The sequence below is a fragment of the Lepidochelys kempii genome, chromosome 10 (genome assembly GCF_965140265.1).
Source record: "Lepidochelys kempii isolate rLepKem1 chromosome 10, rLepKem1.hap2, whole genome shotgun sequence".
Classification (NCBI taxonomy): Eukaryota; Metazoa; Chordata; order Testudines; family Cheloniidae; genus Lepidochelys; species Lepidochelys kempii.
The window spans coordinates 39,288,008-39,313,775 of NC_133265.1; the positions used below are offsets into that span (position 1 = coordinate 39,288,008).

A 25,768-nucleotide genomic window follows, 5' to 3' on the forward strand; every position below is an offset into this window, starting at 1 on the left:
CATGATGCACTGAGCATTATTGTTCTAGTAATTTTATAAGTTGTAATTTCATGTATGTAGTTATGAGGCTGAAAATGTATCCTCATGGCTTAAAACAAGGCAAAACTCTCCAGGAGCAGAGGGGCAATTCACACCTCATCAGGGCATGTATGGGACAAACCCAGCCCAGCCTCACAGGAACAAAGGACACTGGCCTAGGCAGCAACAAAGGATCTGTTGGACTCTAAAGTGAGTCACCCCTCTTCCCTTGGTCAGTTTGGGACTACGATGGGGTAACGCTCACCTGACTCTGAAGGTGGTGGTGGTGGGGGGGGGCAAAGCCAAGAGGGAAGAAAGAACATGATAAAAGGGAGAGACGTTTCCCATGCTTTCTCTCTTCCACCTCCATCTACAGACACCACCACCAAGTGACTGAAGCGCTGATCAAAGGGGAGAGCCTGGCTGAAGAGCAACCAGCCAGCCTGTGGTGAGAAGCATCTAAGTTTGTAAGGGCATTGAAAGTGTTAAGATCAGCTTAGAATGCGTTTTGCTTTTATTTCATTTGACCAAATATGACTTGTTGTTTTTTGATTTATAATCACCTAAAATCTATCTTTGTAGCTAATTAATCTTTTTGTTTATTCTACCTGAAGCAGTGTGTTTGGTTTGAAGCCTGTCAGACTCCCCTTAGGACAACAAGCCTAGTAGATATCAATTTCTTTGTTAAATTGATGAATTCATATAAGCTTGCAGCGTCCAGTGGGCATAACTGGACACTGCAAGACAGAGGTTTCTAGGGTTGTGTCTGGGGACAGGAGATATTGGCTAATGTCATTCGGTTGCACAATCCAAGAAGCAGCTGGCCAAAAGTGCTCACTCACTTAGCTGGGAGAAGCTTACATGATAGAGGCTGTGCGTGAACAGCCCAGGAGTGGGAGTTCTCACAGCGCAGCAGGGTAAGGCTGGCTCCCAGAGTTGAGGATTGGCATCCTAGCAGATCACCGGTCCAGATAATACCAGGAGAACATCACTGACACCACTGTGACATGGGTATGAAGTTCAGGCTCTATGCACAGCCCATCTGAGCTTCTCTTATGAGACAGCCAAAGAAGCTGACAATTGCGGTGGTAGCTTTTGTGAAGTGGACACCTCTGTGTGAGACTCACTTTACCCAGGGCCACCAAACAGTCATCTACGATCTGTATTGTAGGTGATGTGAGCTAGAGGCAAAAGGCTCATTAAGACCCCCAGTTCCCCCAATCCTGTAATTCTTTTAAGCAGAGGGTAGGAGGTGCAGGAGGTGAAGGAAGAGGAAGAAGCACAAGATACTGAGGATATCTGAGGCTGAAGGCCTTGCTGTTAGCTAGGCATCAGAACACAGGGAGGACTTCTGTTCTCCACCAGATGCCTGTGCATCTGAAAGCTAGTGGGGAGTGTCTGTTCCATTTAGTAACTTAGTAACACAGAGGAGCCAGTTCAGGAGGTATGAATTGTTTGGGGTAGATGTTAGGTTTCCGCCTCCCTTCCCTACTGGCATCTTTCTTGTGATACTGTGCTTCTGTCTGCAGGTGTGTGCGGATTACAGACACTGGACTCAGTTACTTATCCACCATGTCATCCCTTAGGAGCCTGTACCTCCGCTGGTGCTGCCAGGTAGGTGAACAGAAAAGGACAATGCAATGCTAGGGTTACATCTCCTTCGAAGCATCTCCCCAGTAGGAAGCGACTAACCCACTGGAACATGGTTCTGCTATTAAATCTTCCCCTCTGCTTTCTCTCTGCAATGGCTGCCTCAGCTACTGTGCTTTGAGATCAATGGATGAAAAATGCTGTGTCAGTGATAAGTAACATGATTGTGAAGATAACAGCAACTTGCCTGGGGCACTATTATTAAGTGTGGATAAAGCTACCCAAAACCTCTCCGGGGAATGCATGTGGAGCTTGTAGAATACATGGCATTTGATGCAGAGCAAAATGGCTCACTGCAAGTAGATACTCAGTAAGTTAGCAAGTAGCGAGTATTGGTGTCTATTGATTAGAGCAGTGAACTGAGAGTCAGGGGATGTGGGGTCTATCTCAGCTCTGACTTTGGTCAAGACATATAACCTCTCTGCCTAATTTTCCCCATCAGTCAAAGGGGAATGATCCCAGTCGAGAGGTGAGTACACAGTGCTTAGCTGCTTGTGAAAAGCAAAGTAGAGTTCATTTTTCTAGTTCTGTATTGACAGTCCAGGATGCCTTCCTCCCTATTCTGTCATTTTAGGTGCAAGACTTTGGTCTGAAGCATCTCCTGGGCATGAGAAGTTTGCGTCTGTTGTCTCTTGCTGGTGAGATCCAAACACTGGTTTATTCTTGAGATGATAGACTGGTTTCTGGAGAAGGGGAAGCCTCAGCTTGGGGACAGGGCCATGACACAAGGGATAATCCTGGCCATGTCACAGCCTCGTGAATGACCGCTAGGATGTCATGGGAGAATGTTTCTGGGCCATGACACAATGGTGGGCTGGCAGCATGATCTTCCAGCCTGGAATTACCCTTTGTGGAGGGTAAAATTGGCTGGTGACAGGCAATTGCAGGAAGCAGGTCAGCCCCTGTAAAAAGCAGAGGGGCAAGGAGAAGACCCGTCCTCCTACTCTCTCTGTTGACGAAAGGAGACAGTGGAGGAAGCCAGTCCAGACAACTGGAGGATTTCCTTCACCTGGACATTCCATGCTGTCTCCCACTGGCTGTGTCAATTACTGTCACCCCACTCGCTTTATCTAGTGTCCTGTTTGTTCTTTCCCTGGGATACTCCAGCTAGAGCCCATCTCCCACTCTGGACAGCAGCACTCCCAAGTTCTCTCTGAACTCATGGGGCCTGGTTGTCAGAAGTCCTGAGCACCCACCAGTCAGACTGAAATCAAGTGAAGAAGTGCTCAACACTTCTGAAAATCAGACCCAAAGGGCCAAATTCCACCCTAGGGTCTGCAGAGTGCCCAGTCACTACAATTCCTGACAGCTCCACACAGGGCAGGGACTGAGCCAGAGGGCTTCATTTCTTGCAACCCACCTCAGCCTTCAAGGCATGACTTTTACCACCACCTTTCCAAGCAGCTTGAATTGGAGTCCTGGTTCTTCAAAGGAGTTCTGAGTTGCCTGAAAGTGTTTGACTGGAATGGATGTACCAATGTGAATTAATTGTGTTTGCCCTGCTCCATCACGAGACCTTTCCTTCATTACCAAGGAAAGCCTGATGGAGAAGCTTGAGCTTCATTCTCCTCACTCTGACACTGGTGTCAATCAGGAGTATGAGCATCTCAGAGCAGACCCCATGGATTCTAAAGATTCTCATAGGCTACAAGTCAATGGAGAATACTAGAAATTAGGGCTGGCAGGGCCCCCAAGAGGTCACCTAGTCCATCCCACTGGTGCTAACCCTCGTGCAAGCTTGTTCTCCCCCCAGTGAGCGTCACAGCAATGTGACATTTTTTGTGTCAACACCACCCTGCAGTGACCTGCCCTCCCATCTGTTCATGGTTTATGCCACTCATGCCCCTTCACTGAATTTATGTCCTCATTTGCTCTGCTCTGCTAACAGAGCTACTGCTCAACCTGCCCAGGACCCAGATGCGGAGGACAGCATAAGTTAAAGACTCATACTGAGATAATCGTGCTAGGAAGCTAGGAACAACCTCAGGTCAGTTTCTTTGGCACAACAATAATTGCTTGCATCTCACATTCATGAATCAGCTTTTCTAATATAAATTACTTAAAATAACCATTGTGAGATTAGATCATTTGTTTAGTTGTGAGATGATGGTAGATTTGGGTCCAAAAGGAGGGCTGGCCTTTGTCAAGAGGGCATTTGTGAGGTATGATCATGGAGCCATTGTTATGCTCTCAGCAGAGCTATTCCTACTCCATGGCTCACCTGACTGCTTCCTCCGCTGGTTTCTGCAAAGAGAAAAAACATGTTTCCCTCTGAATCAAAACAGCAGCAGCACTTTTGAGCATCATTCAAACCCTGATGACTGAATAAGAAAATAGCACAAAAGGTTTCCTGTTAGTCACTTTAAGTTTACTGGCTTTCTGAATGAGGCTTGGGGACAAATGGTCTCTGCGCTACTTACAGTGGTGCAAATCAGGAGTGACTCCATTAATGTCCACAGAGTTATGCCAGCATAAAGGAGATCAGATCATAGAATCATAGAATCATAGAATATCAGGGTTGGAAGGGACCCCAGAAGGTCATCTAGTCCAACCCCCTGCTCAAAGCAGGACCAATTCCCAGTTAAATCATCCCAGCCAGGGCTTTGTCAAGCCTGACCTTAAAAACCTCTAAGGAAGGAGATTCTACCACCTCCCTAGGTAACGCATTCCAGTGTTTCACCACCCTCTTAGTGAAAAAGTTTTTCCTAATATCCAATCTAAACCTCCCCCACTGCAACTTGAGACCATTACTCCTCGTTCTGTCATCTGCTACCATTGAGAACAGTCTAGAGCCATCCTCTTTGGAACCCCCTTTCAGGTAGTTGAAAGCAGCTATCAAATCCCCCCTCATTCTTCTCTTCTGCAGGCTAAACAATCCCAGCTCCCTCAGCCTCTCCTCATAACTCATGTGTTCCAGTCCCCTAATCATTTTTGTTGCCCTTCGCTGGACTCTCTCCAATTTATCCACATCCTTCTTGAAGTGTGGGGCCCAAAACTGGACACAGTACTCCAGATGAGGCCTCACCAATGTCGAATAGAGGGGGATGATCACGTCCCTCGATCTGCTCGCTATGCCCCTACTTATACATCCCAAAATGCCATTGGCCTTCTTGGCAACAAGGGCACACTGCTGACTCATATCCAGCTTCTCGTCCACTGTCACCCCTAGGTCCTTTTCTGCAGAACTGCTGCCTAGCCTAGCCATTCGGTCCCTAGTCTGTAGCTGTGCATTGGGTTCTTCCGTCCTAAGTGCAGGACCCTGCACTTATCCTTATTGAACCTCATCAGATTCCTTTTGGCCCAATCTTCCAATTGGTCTAGGTCCTTCTGTATCCTATCCCTCCCCTCCAGCGTATCTACCACTCCTCCCAGTTTAGTATCATCTGCAAATTTGCTGAGAGTGCAATCCACTCCATCCTCCAGATCATTTATGAAGATATTGAATAAAACCGGCCCCAGGACCGACCCTTGGGGCACTCCACTTGATACCGGCTGCCAACTAGACATGGAGCCTCATTCAAACTGGCCTTATGTCCTATAGTGGATGGATGCAGTGCTGCTGAGGAGGTCTAATTGGGTGGATTGGTCATGCTACCTGCAGATGGGAGAGCATGATACAGCAGCCCTCCCCAGCCCCAGAGACTCAGGCTGTCTCCCCCGACAGACATCTCTGCTGTCATATGGTATGTCTACACTGTAAAAAAAGACTACTTGCACTGTGGGGCTCGAAATAGCTGTATAGATGTTTGGGCTCAGGCTGGAGGGTCTGAAACCCAGTGAGGGTGGAGGGTCTTGAAGCCCAGGCTGCATCCCAAGCCCAAATGTCCACACTGCTATTTTTAGCTGTGTAGCACGAGTCCGAGTCCATTGACCTGAGCTCTGAGATTCATTGCCGTGAGGGGGTTTTACAGTGCAGACGTACCCCTAGAGTTTAAGGCCAGAAGAGACCCCCAGATCATCTTGTCCCACCCTCCAGTCTTTCACAGGCCACCAACACCCTCCAGCACCTGCACACCAATCTCAGCAACCAGCATTAGATCAAATCATTGGAGCCCTCAGGAGACTGAACTATTGTGTGCCAAGTCAGAGAATAGGAAGGACTGAGGTTCACCATTGCCCTAAGCTCCTTTGATGGTAGGAAATTGATTTAGTGGGATACACCCAGATGATCCTAACAGGGCCGACAGGCAGGGGACAAGTGATGGAGCCTGATGGCATTACTCTCCCTTTTGCAGCTGGTATTTTGAGATGGGCTTGACTGATAGCAATCCAACCCACACCCCACAAAGCAGAGGGGTGGCTAAGTTCTTCCATGTCTACCGTACATCATAGCTTCTTGCTCACTGGGCATTTCCACCTTCTGGTTTCAGGCTGCCCCCTGCTGACCACCACTGGGCTCTCAGGCCTTGTTCAACTTCAAGATCTGGAAGAGCTGGAGCTGACCAACTGTCCTGGTGCCACCCCGGAGCTGTTCAAGTATTTCTCCCAGCACCTGCCGCACTGCATGGTAATCGAATAAGCAGCCCCAAGGATTGGCCAACCTTTGGAGCTGTCTCCTTCAATCCCAACCCAACACTGGTCAACCAACCAGAGTTATCATTTTGTTTTAATTTTGTTATGTTTTGGGAGAGATGCTAACGACTATGTTGATTTAAACCACTCACCATGTGTACAGCAATCAAGAGTTAGTTAATCACATCAACGCATTGGATGAGGACACCTAGAGAGAGGGGTATTTGCGGTCTCCGTAGAGATGGGCACCCATCTGTTCCATAAGACAAAACCTCCTGCAAGAATCTCTCTGCAAAGTTTGTAAATTTTCCACGCCTCCATCATCACTCATCTTCTTTGTAATGGTCTGTCCTGAAAAAAAAAGTTAAAAAACACAGCCAAACAAAAAACCAACAAAAAATGAGCAAACAAAACAAAGCAAATGAATGACCATGATTGGAGAGTTGGGGTGGGTTGGCACGGTTTCATGTCCTGCATGGTGTCCCACTCAGTGCTGGATCCCATGTGGTTTCTGCCCAATGTCTCATGTCACAGCAGTTAGAAGTTCCTTCTGAGACCCCCCACACTTCTGGGGGTCTTGGCGGTGAGTCTGGGGGAGGGGCCTGATTGGAGCCCCTCCCCATTCTGGGTTCTGTGTTTCCATCATGGCATATGTTGGCAGGAGATGAGACAGAAAGCTTAGAAGAAAAGAGGAGAATCCTGAGGGACAGAGAGACTCGAAGGAGAAAGGATGAAATTCCTGATGCCATGTGTTTGCTCTGTCTCTTAATTACTTCAGCGGGACACTGCAGGGTCTGCCACGCTGGAGACATTTTAAAAAATAAACCGACCAACGCTGTGAAAGAGAAGCACAGGGCCCGTTCTGAGGCTTTTGGCAGGCCGGGTGTCTTCTGCTCCCGAAGATGGAGCTGATATGCTGCCCATGATCGTCTTGTCTTCATTGAAAACATGGATCCGTGAGCAAGTTTCCTGAGAAACAAACAAACCCAACTCCCCACCCAATCCTCTGAAAACCCAATAGCCCCAAGGTCACATGATCTGGGGTAGATGGTCGCCTACTGCTGTTTTCATTTTGTTAATAAGATGTTCTTCTCAGAATAACCTGCAGCCTTCGCATGCTAGCTTGCTTCAGTCTTGTGGTAAGGTAGGTTCTGGAATGCATAGGGGCTGGGAGGGTCTATGGGGCAGCCCTCTGCCCAGCTCCAGTTCTCTTCCAGTGTGAAGCTGGTGTGGCTTTGTATCCAATCCACATACATTTATTGGAGTACAGGTTTAACTGTGGGAGCTAGGAGCCTAAAGCAGCTCCGCCTCCTTCACCTGCCTGAGCCTCCTTCAACTATCTCCCTTCTAGAGCTGCAGGCTCAAGAAGGGGTGAGAAAGCTATGGCGTCCTACTGGGCTTGATTTGTGGCAGCATGCCTTATGCCTGGCAGCATCTTTCCCCAGGCTCACCTCGAGGCCAGCTCAGTTCTAGGACAGAGGGAAGGCTGGCAGCACATCAATCAGACCAGCCTGGGATCCTACGAAGGCAGTGGGCCCTAAACTGTGGGGTGCAGTCCCCAGGGGGGTGCGGAGGAACTTCCAGGGTGCCCTTTGCTCTGTCCCCAGCTCATCTCCAGCCCCACCCAGGCCCCAGCCCCAGTTGTAGCCCCCAGCCCCAGTTTAGGGTTACCAGGTTATTCACAGTAACAAGCCTCTGCCACTGGGGGATGGGGGGGGGCTGTGGAGGCAGGAAGAGTAGCAGCTGCTACTGGAGCCTGGAGGAGCACTCAGCACCCGCTCCAGCCAAGAGAGGTACTGGAGGCTTCCCCGTCCTACTCCACTCACCCCTCCACCCCGGAGCATGGCTCCCACACCCCTGTCCTGCTCCACTCATTCCCCACCCCCAGAGCACAGCTCTCCCTGCCTCATCCTGCCCCACTTACCCCCACCCCTAGAGCATGGCTCTCTCGCCTCTGTCCTGCTCCACTCATTCCCCACCCCCGGAGCACGGCTCCCCCTCCCCTGTCCTGCCTCACTCACCCACCCCCCGGGGGCCCTGGACCAAGTAAGGAGCGGTGCAATCAAAAAAGTTTTGAGACTACTGTACGAAGGTGACCACCTTTTCAAAATGCAACAATGGAACACATGCAGGGGTCCCGCCCCCTTCAGTGGCCCCAGCCCCTACTCCTCCTCTTCCCCCTGAGGCCCCACCCCCTGGGCAGGCCAGAAGCCAGAGCCAAGCAGTAGTAAGAGCCTCCCAGGCAACCTGGGCTGCTGTGGGGAGCCCTGGGCCTGTGTCCCCACCTCCTTGGGGCATGCAGTTCAGGGCAGGTAGAGGAATCCACAGCAGCCCAGACTCCCTGGATGGCTCTAACTACTGCCCAGCCTGGCCAGCAGCAGAGCCTCGGAGGGCGGGGGGGGGGGAGAGGAGGAGCAGGAGCGGGACGTCACGGTGGGGTGGGGCTAAGGCCCATCTCAGCTCCTGGAAAGAGGCTGGCACTGCCCCCTGAACCTCAGGCAGGGGCAGAGCAGCACTGCTGGGAATCCAGGACAAATGTCCCAGAGTCATTCAGCCCAGTACCGGGTCTTGAACTCTGCATTTCTGGGCTGTCCTGCCCAATTCAGGACAGGGTGGTCACCCTAGATACTGGCTTTTCCCTTCTTGCTACTCTGCCCTCCAGACCACTTGTGGCTCCAAGGGGGAGGCTTTCCCATGCTGCTTTCAGGCAGCTACCACTTTGACCTGCTGCTGGGCCCTGGCTCAAAGGAGCCCTTTACATCTCCCTGTGGCCTACCCACTGTCAGAAGCTGCCAGCAGGGTCCCCTACCCCTGATGCATCAGGAGGTGGCTAGGGCCCCAGTGCCTGAGCAGCACCTGGGTGCTTGGAGAATGTCCCCTGTGCTGCACTCAGGTCCCAGTCCAGGTGGGGCAGGGGGGATCTGAGAGAGGAAAGACCGGCTCAGCTGTACTGTCCGCAGCCCAAACCAGCTCTCATCAGCTGGGCTCTTTAGTCTTCTGGGGATGAAATCTCTTTTGTTTTGGTTTTGTTTGCGGGGAAGTGAGGGCCAGGGAAAGCCAACAGCTTGTGGGGAGCCAGGCTCTCTTCCCATCACTGCTCATTCTTGTGCTGGTGCATTTCTGCTCCATTTACTGCTTGCAGTGAGGTTGGAGGAAGCCCACTCCCAGCTTCATGTACTTGCATATATCTCATCCCATGCATGTCCCCCAACAGACTGAATTTACTGCTTTGGAGGGATGCCCCCGCTCCCTCTTCAGTCACCGTCTGGGCCTCCCCTCTCCTCCAGGAAGGAAGTTGATGGCAATACAGCCAGCTGGGTGGAGCTCCTGGGCTGGAGAGAGGAGCATGTTGTTTTCTAGGGATGGATGCAGGAACGTGTGATGAAGAGATTGGGATTCTGTAGGGGTGGTGTCAGGAGCATCACTCATTCATACCCTGTGGCTGACTCACAGTTCCTGGGTGCCTTGACAGTCTCCTGTCCCATTGTAATAAAAAGCCAGAGCAAATCCATCTCCTGTGGTGTGGAAAAATGGAGTCTGCAATGCAGGAGAAGCAGCCCCAGGACCTAATGCCAGTGTAGCTATTCCAGCATCTAAAGCCATCTCCCAGACACCAGCAGAAAGAGTCCAGGCAGTGACCGCTCTGTGTCTCTTCTCACAAGTCCTCCCAACATCATCAGCACTTTCTACACTGCTTCATCCCTGACCTCAGCCAGGAATGGCCTGAAGGGAAGGGTGCTGACCACAGCAGTTGTTTGAAGGTTCCCGTGGTTAGACACTTTCAGTCCTAATCTCAGTCCCTTCTTCTCGAGCAGGCAGGGCCAGGAGCTCTGTAGGAGGCAGCACACACAGCCTAAGAAGGGAAGGAGTGCCTTGCATTGCTCAGCAGCAATCTGCCCAGTTGCTGTTAGAAGCTCTTGTATTGAACCATAAATGGACATGGCGCTTTGCAAACTAGACCTGGTTCCTGCCCTAAGGCCCTTACAGTCTAGCAGTTAATAGGCACCCTGGTTTCAGCATAGGGCAGTAGGTAACAGCTGCTGATTAGGTGAAGCCAGGGGTGTAACTGGAAGGGCTTGTCATGGAGTCTTTATTACTAGCTGGGATTAGTGCCCCTGGACTCTATGCTGTCTCTATGACATCCACTGCCACTCCCAACATGCATTTGGTACCAGACACTGCAGCAGGCAGGGCGGTCTGGATCCCAGACCACTGGGCTTTCTCATGTGCTGAACAAAGCCAGGAGACTCTCTGCTGGTGCCAAAAAAAGGTTAGGGGCCCCTTTCCCGATTCTGAAATCTGTCCCTTCCATCTTCCCCATAGCCTCAATCCCTACCATCCAACCTCCAAGCTCCTGCCTAGCTCTCCCTTAACCCCCATCCAACCCGCAGACTCCCCAGCTCCCTCATGGCCCCCTACAGGCCCCCAGATCCCTCCACGGTCCCCCTCATTCCCCTCCATGTTGATCCAGCCTCCCACCCAGCTCTTCCTCCATCCTCCTTCAGTCCAGCCCTCAGTTCCTCCAGCTCTTATCCAATGATTCCTCCAGGCCCTTTTAGCTTCCCTGCTGCCCCCCACTTCCCTGATCCACCCCCACCTTGTTTCAGGCCCCCACAAGCCACCCCAGCTCCTCCCTTGGTCCCCTCCAGCTCTGTTCCAACCCCCCTCTGTTCCCCAGCTCTGAATTAGACCCCCCCAAGCTCCATTCTGACACCCCCTCCTTTTAACAGTTCCAATCCAGCCCCCTAGCTCCACCCAGTTCCTACCTAGCCCCTCTAGTTGCCCATCCCCAGTTCCCCCCAACTTTTCAGCCCTATGCAAAACAGCTGATGCTTTTACCTTGTGCAGCATGAAGAGTTGGGACAGTGTGTTACCCATCTCCGTCCCCCATGCTGCAGTTCCCTCATCCCTTCTCCACACACCCTTGCTGTCTGCTCCCACCTGGAACCTACGGTTGTTCTGGCCGGACGGGCTACCCCCTTTCCCTGGGTTAGTTGTGGCCACATAACCTTTTGGGCCCTGGTGCAACTGCACAACTTGCACCACAGAGGAGGGGAGATGACCCACAACACCTCGGACTACAGCTCAGCTGCTCAGTAATGAACTGGTTTAATTGTTTCTAATAAATATGTATGGACACAGCTTTCTTAGTGGACAAGAAAGAACTGATTTAGTAATCACTTTTTTATTACAAACTTTCATTGCCATAAAGATTTGTAAGCTTTAAGTGATCGATCTTTAGGCTATTTTGCAACTTCCTGCTCCATTGGCCTCTCCTTCCCTCCCTCCGCCCTCTCAGTTACTGCATGATTTCTGGGTGTATGAGGGGCATGACAGGGGAGCCACTAACTTGGCTAAGCTGTAGCTTTGGTTGCTAATTGCACTATAGGCAGGTCCTTTGCTCAACTTGCCAAAACCACTGGTTAGACAGCTGGAGCTTTGTTCATTTGACATTTTCAGTCTTCCCAGTGGAAACACTGGAAAACTCTGACCATTCCCAGGAAATCCACAGGGACTAACAGCTATGCCAGCCCACCTGCTGGGATACCCACTCCCAAGGCCTCTGAAGAGGAGCAGCTGTGGACATAGGGTAAGCAGGTCTAAGGTGCTGCTGGGCTAGGCCTGGAACCTCAGGGATCACCCCAAGAGGCTTGTTTCTCATGATGGTCTTCTCTAACTGAGGAATTCCTAGAGCTACTTCTGCTCAGTTGTATGGTGATGGGTTTTTACACGGGGTTCTGCTTCTTACACGGGGCCTGGAAGCCCCGATCCTCCTCAGAAATAACACTGCAGCCAAGTGCAGAGGGTCCTGAGGCATGTCTGGAAACAAAGAGGGCCTAGTGCAGATGAATGAGCAAGAAAAGAGAAGTTTCAGAGTGGTAGCCGTGTTAGTCTGTATCAGCAGAAAGAATGAGGAGTACTGGTGACACCTTAGAGACTAACAAATTTATTTGAGCATAAGCTTTTGTCGGCTAAAGCCCACTTCATCAGATACATGCAGTGGAAAATACAGTAGGAAGATAGGCTTATGCTCAAATAAATTTTTTAGTCTCTAAGGTGCCACAAGTATTCCTCGTTCTTTCTGCAAGAAAAGAGAGACTGCATTGGAGAAAGGTGAGCTGTAGAGCTGGATCGGCGGGAGGGAGGAAGGGAGCAGGAAGACTTTAGGGAGGGTATTAAAGCCTTCTCTTGCTTAGGTGCCAATATTTCTAGAGCTGCCCCTGCAGCCACCTGCAGATTGAACTCACTGTGCAACTATGGACCATGTGAATCTCTGCATCCCCCCAACTCCACCCCAATTACATTTTCCTTACTAAGCTGCTACTGCTAGGACAGGGATGTCAACAGTACCTGGCATCTCACTGCTGCTCAGTTAATAAGCCATCAGATCACACAGGTTGTTGCAGGCAGCCTCCCACACTGAGCTCTGACTGCTTCTGTGTACTTGATCAAGCAGGAATCCAGAGGTCACCTTCAGAGTTTACTTGTCCATGGAGATGTCTAAAGGAGTTCCCTGCCCTTTGAACTATTTCCTGCTCCTCAGGTTCTCTTCAGACAGACTTGTCTGCCCTGGGACACTTATGGCGTCATCCACCATGATCTATATTTAACTCTCTTCCCTTCTGAGTTCAGATACTGATTGGTAAACTGGAGCAGCCCAGAGGCCCGCACTTTACAATCCATTGTTTTTTCCCTTCTTGCTTAAACTTTGTCCCAGACCCAGCTGGTAAATTTTGCACATGTAAATTGAGATCTGTTGGCCGAAGGATAGGCAAGAGAAGACAGGTTAAGCATTTTTATGGAGTTGATCCTGTCAGGTGTTGAGCCCCTGCGACTCCCATTTTCTTCAATGTTAGTAGAGAGCTTTATGTGTTACCTTATTCACCGTAAGTGAGCAGGCACGGGACAAAGGTGACAACCCACAAGGACACAAGGATTATTACTGCTATTGCCCCAACATGCTAGATGCTGTATATTGTAACAGACAATCCCTCCCCCAAAGAGTTTATAATCTAAACAGACAAGGCAGACAAAGGAGAAATTGAGGCACAGAGTGATGAAGTAACTTGCCCTAGGACACAAAGCAGATCAGTAGCAGAGAATAAAACCCAGGTCTCCTGAATCTGTATCCAGTACTCTACCCACTGGATGACACTCCATCTTCAAGGAGGTTGCAGTTATCTGAACCCAGGATTTGCCATACTCAGTCAGACCATTGCTCCAAGTCCAATATTCTGCATCTGACAGCAACTAAAACCTGATGGTTCAAAGAAGGGGACTCCATAATGTGCCTGGCTAACTGTGCAATGGTGCCTGTGAAGGTGGGCAAGGGTAAACGCCTTCCTGACCCAGAAGATCATCAGTTTGAGAGTTGGCTGTTCTTCTCTGGGTTTGTAAATTGTTATAAATAGTATTGCTATAATTTTCTCCAGCTCTTTCCCAGATTAGTTTATCATTAGCTGTCTTTCCACCACGAGCTCTTACAATGCTTAATTTGGCCATGTGGTCTTATTGAAATATATTTTGGTGTGGGCTGGGTCCCCGATCCTTAAAATCCTGTAGTTGTTTGAGCGGAGCTGTTGTCTTCAATTGCAATTGAGGGCAGTTGGCACTTTGGTGGATTAGGCTGGTTCCTTTTGGGGACTGAGCTAGCAATTGCTTCTCTGTATTGCGATGATTAAGCCTCATATTTGTGTAGGACCCTGTATGCTTCCCCTCTGCGTTAGTGCCATTCTCCTGGAGCTCGAGTTTTACTGGAAATGGCTGAGCATGAGGTCATGGTTGAGGACTAAGAGCCAAATGAAGGGCCTATCCATCTGGCAAAGTGATGTAGAAATTGATCAGTGCAGCAACTTTGTGCTAATCTCACAAGCTCATTTGCTTTTAATCACATTATGTACCAGATTCATCCCTAGTGCAACACCATTGACGTCAATTTGAATTTGAAATTGGCCTCTGGTCTATACAGAGCTGTAACGTGATGATACCATGCTTTGGTCCCATCTGTGCAGGCAAGACCAAACCATGTTATAACGTGGTCAAGAGGCTATTGTGGCATAGATTCCATGGCACCAATCTGCCATTGCAGATGGTTTTTATGTATCATTTCAGGAGTGATACTGCTACAGGGACCAGGTAGAAGATAGCCTCATGCACAGGGGTTTTGAATGAAACTCTGAGAATGGGACTCTCCCACCCCTTACACCCAAAAGCTAGTCCTGCCCATAAATCTGATGCATCAGGTTGTCCAGAGTTTTCCATCTGCTCACTGGAGTTCTCAACAGTGGAAGGGGGTTGTGAGGAAGGTTTGGGCATGTTGGAGAAGCCAGCAAGCAGAGCGTGTCTTCAGAAAGAAATGGTGCATTTTTTCTTCTAAGGGAAAGGAGAACTCATGAGGTTGGCTCTTGGACCTGAGTGTGACAGGACCTTCCTTACGTTGTGGAGCAGAATCAGGACAGGATCTTGGAACTTCTATAGTATGGGTGTCAGCCAGTCTTCCCCTGCTATCCTGTGTTAGGGGATGGGCTGGATCAACTACTAAGTCTTTTCTACCTCTAACCCTTATGATCATTCTGTTTAGTAACTATATTTATTCGCCTGACTCTATGCTTCTCTCCTTTCCATACTCATTTCATAGTGCCTCCAAGAAGGTGATCCATTTTACTGCCCTTAAAACTTATCCTGGGGAACTTCAGCTGAGATGGAAAATAAAATGTCAGATTTTAAAATGTGGCATGTCTTTACCCTCCTGCTGGTGGCTAAGGAGCTGACAAAGTGACCTTGTGTGGCAGTCCAGCATCGGAGTGAAGCAAACAGTATGGTTGCTGCTTCCACTGTGGTTTTACAATCAAGCGAACTTTACCGGTGGCTAGGCCTCCAAACTGGGAGTGTCACACAAGAAGTTAGTATTCTGCAGGGAGGGCAACCTTGGAAGGGCACAGAGATGCAGATTCGCAAAGTGAAAAGCCTTTCTTTGCAGTCATGGTACAGCTGATACACAGGAGCTCTGTTACATGAGGCACTGAGCACAATGAGAGTGTCTTGCTTCTAAAGGGTGTGAGAAGCTATTACATTTTATTTTAAAAAAGAGGGGAGAGGATAATTATAAAACTATATGGGCTACACTGTGCGTTTAGGGCAACCTCTGACTCGGAGTTATGCGGTGGTACACCTATAGTGCAGGAGCTGCCAGAAGCATTGGCTCTTAATCAGGCACAATGCCTACCAGAGTTCTGGGAAGCACAACTGTTTTGGCACAATGTAGTCAGTAGTGCAATAGGAGCAGGCATAATAACACGCCCCCCCTTACCCCTCTTTGCCTTCTTTGGAGTGACTAGGATCAGTGTCAGCACCTAACAGAGTCTGTGCACTAAGGGGAGCACAAGAAACCAATTGCAGGGGTGGACCAAGGGGGGGGGCAGCTTGGGATTTAAACTGTCTCCTGCAGTGTTGAAAGACTCAACACAAGAGCATTGTACTAAGGCAGGAGAACCAGAGAATGAAACTGACTTTAAACAGAAAGGGAAACGAGTTCAATTGGATTGTCCAAGCAGTGTGAGACGCAAAAACCAGGAAGCATTCTGCAGTAGAAAGTACTTTTGATTTTTAAATAATTTACAGAAATACATTATATGTATTATGTTATACACATTATATGACAAGATCCCTAACTGGTGTAAACTGGCATGACATCATGGTCTTACTGATTTATATCAGGTTATGAGCTGGAGAGACGTCCCAAGATTATTCCCAACAGTATGACCCTTTCCAGTTGTTTTTTTTAATTCTGAACTTTCCAAAGAGACGTTACTCACCCAGGCAAAGCAACTATGATGTTTTAGTTGGGTGACTTTTTCAAAAACCTGTGAGGTCAGAGAATGTGTTTGACACCAATCATAAAAGAACCAAGGCTTTCTTATGAGCCTGAACACAGTGCTGAGGCAATGAGGGAATTCAAGAGAAAAGCAACTAATTTCTAATTGGAACAATGAGTTTAAAAATATAATATTTAAAAGAATCAGGGGAGGAAACATTGATGGGCTGGTGTAAATTGGCAATGGAGCTATGCAGATTTACACCAGCTGAGGATCTGTCCCAATGTTCCTAAACTGGCTGACACAGATCATCCCAATCCTTACAGGGTTCTGTCACTGGCTTGGTTCTGATTCAAGCTCTTTAGCACCCCAGTTAGGTGTCCACTGGGCCAAAGTATTACTGAAGTTTCTGACATTGTGATATTTCAAATTACTATAGAACGAAAATAGATGGGGAGAGAAAAAAATCTGAAAAACATTTTCTTACTGTACATACGACCTCATTCTTCTGTATATTCTGAAGATATAATCTTATATTTGGTATGTGTTTCTTGTGCTATTTTATCACGTGACTTGTTTATAAAAATATATATTAAAAATTTTAAAAAATACAAGGCTTGGTTAATATTCCTGTCTCTGGCATAATTTTTAATATAAATCTTTGAACTATCTTTCATAGTCAAATGTACAACATAAGAAGGTATTATCCAGCAAAGTCAAATGCCCTATTCCAAAATATTATTCATATGGAGGTAAGGAGTACTTGTGGCACCTTAGAGACTAACCAATTTATTTGAGCATAAGCTTTCGTGAGCTACAGCTCACTTCATTGGATGCATACTGTGGAAACTGCAGAAGACATTATATACACAGAGACCATGAAACAATACCTCCTCCCACCCCACTCTCCTGCTGGTAATAGCTTATCTAAAGTGATCACTTTCCTTACAATGTGTATGATAATCAAGTTGGGCCATTTCCAGCACAAATCCAGGTTTTCTCACCCTCCGCCCCCCTCCCCCCAAACTCACTCTCCTGCTGGTAATAGCCCATCCAAAGTGACCACTCTCTTTACAATGTGTATGAAAATCAAGGTGGGCCATTTCCAGCACAAATCCAGATTTTCTCACCAGGTTTCACACAAACTCACTCTCCTGCTGGTAATAGCTTATCCAGAGTGATTGTACATACACATTGTAAAGAGAGTGGTCACTTTGGATGGGCTATTACCAGCAGGAGAGTGAGTTTGTGGGGGGGGGGGAGGGTGAGAAAACCTGGATTTGTGCTGGAAATGGCCCAACTTGATTATCATACACATTGTAAGGAGAGTGATCACTTTAGATAAGCTATTACCAGCAGGAGAGTGGGGTGGGGGGAGGTATTGTTTCATGGTCTCTGTGTATATAATGTCTTCTGCAGTTTCCACAGTATGCATCCGATGAAGTGAGCTGTAGCTCACGAAAGCTTATGCTCAAATAAATTGGTTAGTCTCTAAGGTGCCACAAGTACTCCTTTTCTTTTTGCGAATACAAACACGGCTGTTACTCTGAAACCTGTCATATGGAGGTGTGGAAGAAAATAAATCCTCACTCTCAGGTTGGAATGCAACAAAATCCAAGACAGCTTTATTTCAGGCAATTGCCAGGGAAGAAATACAGCTGACAGAGAGCATCAGTTTCTCCAAAGTACAAACAATAAGCCACCATCATTTATACTCTTTTATGGAATGCATTAATTAAAAACATCTGCAATTTATTTATATTATGTCCTGCCCAATCCATTATTTTCTCACTTCTCTCTGACTTCTTTTCTCACAACGTCTTTATCTTCAATTGAGGACACACCTCTTGTTTTCCATTGGATGCTATTGAGGATGTGCCTCTTATTTCTGCGGGCCAGGAAGCGGAAGTTACTGGAAGAGGAAGTGGTGCGGGCTGACACTGAGATGAAAGGGTGACCTGAGAGGTGGGGACAACCATTTTGCACACAGCTCTTTTCAGTCCCAGTGCATCATGGGAGTTGTTTTCCTTCCCTCTCATCCCCCAGCAAGCCTCTCCATCAATGAACCAATGCATCACGGGAATTGTGGTTTCTAACCTGCTTGACCTCTGCTCCCCCAGGTATTTGCCTCTGCCTCATGCCCGGCCGCACAGCACCTTGCTAGTCCGCCTCAGATCCCTACCAATCAGCCCCCACACCCCAATCCCTTCCAACCTCTACCACCAACCCCAGCATCCCAATTGCCCATTCCACTCCAAAAGCCCCACCATCCACCCTGTTACCACCCCATGGGGCCCACGGCACCGTGGGGGATGTAGTGTCTGCTGCTGCCAGCTCCCGTCAGGGTGGCACTGCCAGCAGCAGAAGTCCAGAAGAGCTGCCGACTGGAGGCACTGACTTTGCTGTGGAGTGGCACTGCTTGCCTGGGAGATGTCTTCTCTCTGCTCTGCCCCGAGCCCCACTCCGCAGTATTTCCCAGAAGCTGTTGTGAAAATTCTTCATTTGGTACAATAGAACAACTCACTACTAATCTTTCAGGATGAAACAGTCTATATTGCAAAGCAGTTAGGAATTTCTGGAGACCATTCAGGGGAGATTGCTTAGTAAAAATTCTTCATTGCAACAAATCAAGTGACTCCTAATCATTCAGGGAGAAAAGTTCTCAGAGAATCTACATTGCAAACCAGTTAGGAATCGCTGTTCACATTTCAGGGCAGAAGTTGTAGTGAAAATTCTTCTCGGCAAACAAAAAGAACAACGAGAACAACGATTCTCTGAAAATCAGCATTAGAACCTAATTACAAATTTCTCATGACCATTCAGATGTGTTTGGTTCATGAAAATTCTTCTTTGTAGCCAAACAAGAAGCTAATGCTAATCCTCCAGGGCAAGAAATTTTTCAGAGTATCTACACTGCAAAGCAGTTAGAAATCATTCCTGATAATTCAGAAGACATTCGTTCATGAAAAGCCTTCATTGCAAATAACCTTAACTGCAAACAGTCACTGATGATAATTCAGATCTCCAAATTTCTCAGATAATCTCCCTCATTATTCAAGGAAAATCTTTTCATGAAAATTGTTAACGGCAGTAGTATACGGCTCGATAGCATTCATCATAATGCATTTTTGACAGGTTTCCATGCCCCATTTAGGGCTTATGTCCCACTCTCCATCCTCATTTCCCTTGGCACTGAAGTTTGGCGCCGTTGGCCATTTTGAAAAAATGTTATGTTTGACGAGGGGGAGTGTCGTGTGCTACTTTGATACATTTAGAGCAAAAGGTTGAAAGAAATTTCCCCCTAAATCAGTTACAGTTTGGAACAAGGGAATCCATCCCCCTGATTTTGAACAGCCCTGCACATCCAAAACCTTCATTACACAGAGCCAACTACCTTTAAAGAGGGCAAAGAAATTTCCCTCTGAGGCAGCTGCAATTTCCAGTGTTGAAAGCAAGGGTCCCATCCTTAAAAAGGGCCAAGAAATCTTCCCCTGAAGCAGTGACAGTTTCCAGGGGTGGGAAAAGGGGATCAGACCCCCCCGATTTTGAACAGCCCTGCCCCTCCAGAGCCAAGAAATCTACCTCTGCAGCTTCCAGGGACATTGGTAAGCGATGCGAAGCGGTCAAAGCCCCTAGTTTTGAGCAACCGTATGCCATCATAGCCCAGAAGGACTCAGCTTTAAAAAGGGTAAAGGCAAAGAACCCTGTAGCAGCAACAGTGTCCAGGGGTGGGCTTGAGCAGGGTCAAGGGGTCAGCCCCCCCTGATTCTGGTCGCTGAAGAACCGTTGCTACAAATAACAACCTACCTGCAGGTCTTGCTGCATCAGTTGTTGTTTGTAATAAGCTGCTTAGTGTTTGTACATCTCTTAAGCATTTAATAGATAAAAAGTGTTCGAAGCTAATTCTTGAGGTGTTTCAAAAGCAACATTCTCCAGAAGAAAGGGTGGTTTTAGATCAAAAGGTAACAGATACATGTGCACTGTCTGAAAAGGTGGAAAGCGTTTTGAAGGGAGAAGGGAGGGTGTGACTAAACATGATACCTAACAACGTAGAGAGGGGTTGGGGAAAAAAGTGGAAGAAATCTAAAAGATTGAGGAGGCTTTTGGCCAAGAAACTTTAAAAAGCCAGAGCTTTTTTATGAAAATGACCCCCAACCAAGAAAGGGAAATAGACATAGACCCCCCACAAACCCCCTCTTCTGAAGGTACAGATTCTCCCGCTCCTAATATACCTCCTCAGGTGTATTTGGAACATGTGAGACACTGGATAAGACCCTGAAGAGAGTTTAACACATGAATATTTTCAAGAATTTTGTTTCACTAATTTGGACAGAGTAATGGGGTTCACAGAGGCCATGGTGGCAGTTGACACCGCTACTCAAAATTTGCTAGATGATATTAATAATCAGGTGGGGCCTGAAGATTTTGTTCAGCTATGCTTAGATGCCCTGGGGCTAAATCACCGAAGATTTAAACACTGTTGATTTTTTAAAATAACTTGGTTACGGTGTTGCAGAGTAACGCAGAGATCGTGGGTTCCGGAACTCTAAGACTGGTTGTTATGATTATTAGAAGCAGGGCTGGAGAAGTTAGCTCTGTAAGACCCTTAAAGACTATCACGTATAGTAGAATCATCAAAAAAAAAGAAAACATTTAATTGATTTAAATAACCAGGGTGACAACCTGTGTTTTGCCGGTAGCATGCTGGATCTCCTATCAAATGAAAAACTGACAGATGCCCAACTATTAGAGCGCACCAGACATCTCCAACAGGAGCTGGGGCTTTCAGACCAAAAAATGATTAGCTTTACAGATGTGAGCTCTTTTGAAGAGCTTTTAGGTGTGACTATTACAATCATGTATCATGAAAATGGGAATTGCCGCTTTTTTCCAACAGCTGGTGTACATCACCTCAAAACTCTTTTGTTGTGTTACATGACAAACATTATTATGGCATCCTAAATATTAAAGCCTTTCTAGGAGCAGCATATTTGTGCAACTACTGTCACGCCACATACAGCCACAAACACCAGCACGCCTGTAAAAACCACTGCAGTATGTGTAATAGTGCAGAGTGCATTGAAGTGGCCAATGGGAAAAAAAGAGATGCCCCGGTTGTAAGCTGTTTTGCAAGTCCGAGGCCTGTTTAGAAAGGCACAGCACTCTGGCAAAAGACGGTAAAGTTGACTGTAAAAACAGAAGTCTTTGCGGTAAGTGCGACTTCTACAAAGTTAAAAATCACAGGTGTAAAAGCAAAAAGTGTCCCCAGTGTTCTCAGAAGACCGATATCATAGATGGTCACGAGTGTAATATGTGTAATATCTGGTCTCCAGAAGAGAGGAAGGATTATGTGTTTTATGATTTTGAATGCATGCAAGAAATGGGGGTACACATGCCAAATTATGTTTATGCCTTGCACTTAGATTTAAAAAAACAGCTGGGAATTTAAGGGGGAAGAATGCATCAGTGAATTTGTTCAAACCTTTGTAGACAAGCGTTTTAAGGGATACACTTTTATTGCGCATAATGCTAAAAGTTACTTTTGTTATTTCATCCTTAGAAAATTGATTAAAGAAAAAATCAGCCCCGTAATGCAAGGCGGAAAACTAATGTGCATAATGGTGGTGAACTTGGACATCAGATTTATAGATTCTTTAAATTTTCTTCCCATGAAACTCAGCAAGTTACCCAAAGCTATGGGGTTTGAGGAAGTCAAGGGGTACTTTCCGCACTTTTTTAACACTGCTGAAAATCAGGACTATGTGGGGGTCTATGCCCGGGATAGAGTACTTTGGAGTAGAATACATGATGTCTGAAGAAAAAATGGAATTTCTGAACTGGTACCAACACAATCGCCAGAAAGAACTGCGCTATTATTGTCAAAAAGATGTTGACATTTTCGAGAGGCTTGCGACTGGTTCAGAAAACTCATAAAAATGACAAAAAAGCAGATTGTTAAAATCCCAGGACAGGAAGACGAGGAGGTGGCCACTAAGTGTATAGACCTCTTTCAGTACCTTACATTAACCTTGATTTGCATGGCCATGTACTGGTTTAATTTTTTAAAACCGCGAACCACAGCCCTTTTGCCATTAGACAATTACCACAAACAGCAGAAGAGATATTCCATGCCGGCCATTCAATGGTTGTTGTACGTAGCCCACACAGAGAACATTTACATCCAACATGCTTTGCAGGGTGGGGAGTTTAAAGTGGGGTCCTATTTTTTGGACGTTTATGCTGACATAGCAGGTAAACCTACGGCCTTTGAATTTTACCGTTGTTTTTTTCACGGCTGCCCCATCTGCTATTGTGAAAATGATTACAATCCTTTGCTTAATGCGATCTCTGGACAACTGTACAACCGAACCATGATTAAGGCTGAATGTCTAAAAAGACAGGGGTTTGAGGTAAGGACCATATAGGAACATGAATGGAAGGCTATGCATTATTTTTAATACAGCTTCTAAACACAAAACAAACACAGAAGCATGTATCTGTGTCTCAGTCCGTGGTCTGCAAACATTTAAGACCAAAACCAGTCTGATAATGCAACAAAAATTAAAATTGTTTAAGTAAATATAAGCTTAATATAACTTTCACATGGATTTGTTACAAACCACAGCCCAGGGAGCAGATGCACTACTATGATTTTACCAGCCTCTACCCTTTTGTTAACAAGACTAAACAATACCCTGTGGGGCACCCCCGTATTGTGTATGAGGGTTTTGGGGATATCAGACAGTACTTTGGCATCGCCAAGGTTAAAGTGTACCCTCCAAGAGGCCTGTATTTCCCCGTATTACCATACAGAGTCGGTGGTGAACTAATGTTCCCTCTGTGTGCCCTTTGTGCAGAAACAAGACAAAAGGACCCCTGCATGCACAGTCAGGAGAAGCAGGCTTTAACAGGGACTTGGTGCACAATAGAGTTGGCAGAGGCTTTAGACAATGGGTACAGGGTCGCTGAGATTTATGAAGTCTGGCACTTTAACTGCTCTTAAGATGCTCCGTTTCCAGACTACATTAAAACGCACCTGAGACAGAAACAAGAGGCCTGGGGCTTCCCTCACTGGTGTACGGACAAGTTGAAAAAAAAACCCAGTACGTTAAAGAGTACCATGAAAGAGAAGGCATGTGTCTGCGTCTAAACAAGATTAAGGTAAACTCCGCAAATTTCAAAGCTGTTTTTAAATTCCTTGTGGGGAAAATTTGGTCAGAGAAGAAATTTGACTAACACCAGTATAGTGGCGGACACCGACGAGCTCTTCAAGTACGTCTTTGTACCTTATTACGATGTGTCATTGTGAGAGTTTATCGACGATGACACAGCCGTGGTGTCTTGGAAGTACGCAAAAGACCACTGCACCCATTCCAGCAACACTAATGTGTTTATAACATGCTTTACCACCGCTTATGCCAGTCTAGAACTCTACCGTCTGTTAAATCTCTTACAGGAGCGGTGTCTTTACCACGATATGGATTCTGTGATTTTTGTGAGTAAAGAAGGGGCATGGAGCCTACCTCTAGGGGATTATTTAGGGGATCTGACCAGCGAAATACCACCAGATTAACACATCGCGGAATTTGTGTCTGCCGGGCCTAAAACTTATGGATACAAACTGTCTAGTGGTAAGATCTGAATGAACGTAAAAGGAATCATGCTCAACTCAGGGAATAGCAATAAAATTAATTTTGAAAGCTTAAAAGAACTTGTCTGGGATTACCCCACGGGAGAGGTCCCAAAAGGAATTGTGGTACAGCAGCCAGGGAACCTTCGGGGTAAAAAAGCACTGGTTGTTAGACATGCGAACTCTGGGGGGGAAAAACAGAAAGTCGTTTACGACAAAAGAGCCCTCGAGGTGGATTTTAAAACCTTGCCATATGGGTATTGATTAGTATGAAAAGCCACATTCAGTTTGTTCACCCCTTTTCCTGTTTGCTTTGTGGTCCTTCAAATTCTGGAAAATCATTTTTTATAAAGCAATTGTTAGAAAATGAGAACAAAATGTTATCGTGGATGCCTAAAATATTGTGTGGTGTTATAGCTGTTGGTAACCACTGTATAAAGAGTTGTTGCAAAAATTTCCATGTATTACGTTTTTGGAAGGTTTACCTGATACTTTTAATGATGAACAGTTATTTCCTAGTAATAAAGTGAATATGGTTATTACAGACGATGTAATGGAGCCTGCTTCTGAAAGCGGTGAAATCGAAAAAGGCTTTACAAAATACATGCACCACAGGAACCTAAGCATTATGTACATTGTGCGAAACGTGTTTTGTCAGGGAGAAAAAAAGCCGAATGATTAATTTAAATACTAAGTATATGGTTCTTTTAAAAAACCCACATGAGAAACTGCAAATCACCACTCTGGCTCGGCAAATGTACCCTGGTAAAACACAATTATTTTTGGAGGCTTTTGAGGACACTACCAAAAATCCCTATGGATACCTGCTGGTGGATTTGAATGCTTCAATGCTTGAAGTCTTCAGGTTAAGAACAGGCCTTTTCCCCCCAGACTGGTCCTGTGTATACACCTTTAAAAAAACCCCACAAAATAGTTATTTTTATCAAACTCCCATTTTAAAAAAGAGCATCCCCTTGTCTAGCTGCGTGCAGAGAAACCTGGCTCTTTTACGATTCCTCACCAAAGCCAAACTGCAGCAAAGGAAAGCTATCCTCTGATCAGTTTCTGACGATCTGGTAGCGGCCATCTCAGAAATAGCACTCAACACTTTAAAAGGAAATGAGCCTCTAAAACACTGAAAAATAAGCATATTAAAAAGCTGAGCGATAAAAGGCTATCCCTCAAAAGAAAAAAGCTAACTGTAAAACAGGCTGGGGGCTTGATTGGTCCTTTGTTGAGCTTTGCACTCTTTCTACTGTCAGTCCTTTTAATTAACAGATAGTGGAACACGCTGAAAAATTGTACCTCGTTCCTAGCCATCAGTTTGAACAAATAAAACGTACCTCTAGTGGTGAAGAAAATATCAGAACTACAACCACTCACCAATTGGATTCAGAGATGAAAGACATTCTTCAAAGATCTGGTTTATCTGACTACAAGAAGGCTAAACTTTATGAGGGGTCCTGCAAAGATACCTAGTATTGGCCAAGCATGGTGAAATGGAAAAGACCACAATAAACCTCATTCTCCCCAAGCAGGAACAAGAGGAAATTCGACCTCCTGAAGTCAAGGAGGGGGGGTTCATCGGACTTTCTTGTTCGGGAGGTAATGGAGGAGGTAAATCCTCACTATAAGAAAAAAGCTGATATATTGTTAAATAAACTCAGACTGCGTAAAGATGTTTTTTCTTGGGTCAATAATGGAAGTTTTGTGTACTGGGGGGAAGCAATTGAGGGGTCTCACATGCTCGATTTAGTCAGGGGGGTAACCAGCTCTTATTCTTTCGCTAACAATAGGACTCCGAAAGGGTGGAATGTTTTTATTAAAGCCTTGGCGGAGCTGAACGTGCCTAAGTCCGTTGTAGGGCATGTTACCAATAAAGAGTTTTTAGAACATCTAAAAACAGGTCTAGAGCCTGCCAAGACCATAAGTAGCATCAACCCTTTAAAAAATGTACCGGCTAGAAAACTGATTGAAAAATTGAATGGTTAATGGTGTAAAATAAAAGACGTAAACAAATTTCAATGTGTGCTTTATTGATGCACTTCTTTAAACTCACGACAAGACAAACATGTCTGGACAAGTTGAAACGTGTAACCCTTCTGCCCATCAGAGTTGGCAGCAACAAGGGCCGGGTTCAGTA

At 46.5% G+C, this 25,768-nt stretch overlaps 1 protein-coding gene across 3 annotated transcripts in view; it reads left to right on the plus strand.

The window, feature by feature from the left end:
• The window catches only part of FBXL16 (F-box and leucine rich repeat protein 16), a 104,368-nt gene that overhangs the window by 69,101 nt on the left and 9,499 nt on the right, over nt 1–25,768 (plus strand). For 2 of the 3 annotated variants that reach the window (XM_073363061.1, XM_073363060.1), the window contains exons 4-6: nt 1,548–1,632; nt 2,243–2,306; nt 6,039–8,559. In XM_073363061.1, the coding sequence (XP_073219162.1) occupies nt 1,548–1,632; nt 2,243–2,306; nt 6,039–6,187 (298 nt within the window). In that variant the 3' untranslated portion in view covers nt 6,188–8,559. Of the gene's footprint in view, nt 1–1,547; nt 1,633–2,242; nt 2,307–6,038; nt 8,560–25,768 lie in introns of those variants that run through there. The other variant, XM_073363062.1, reaches the window with a different exon arrangement.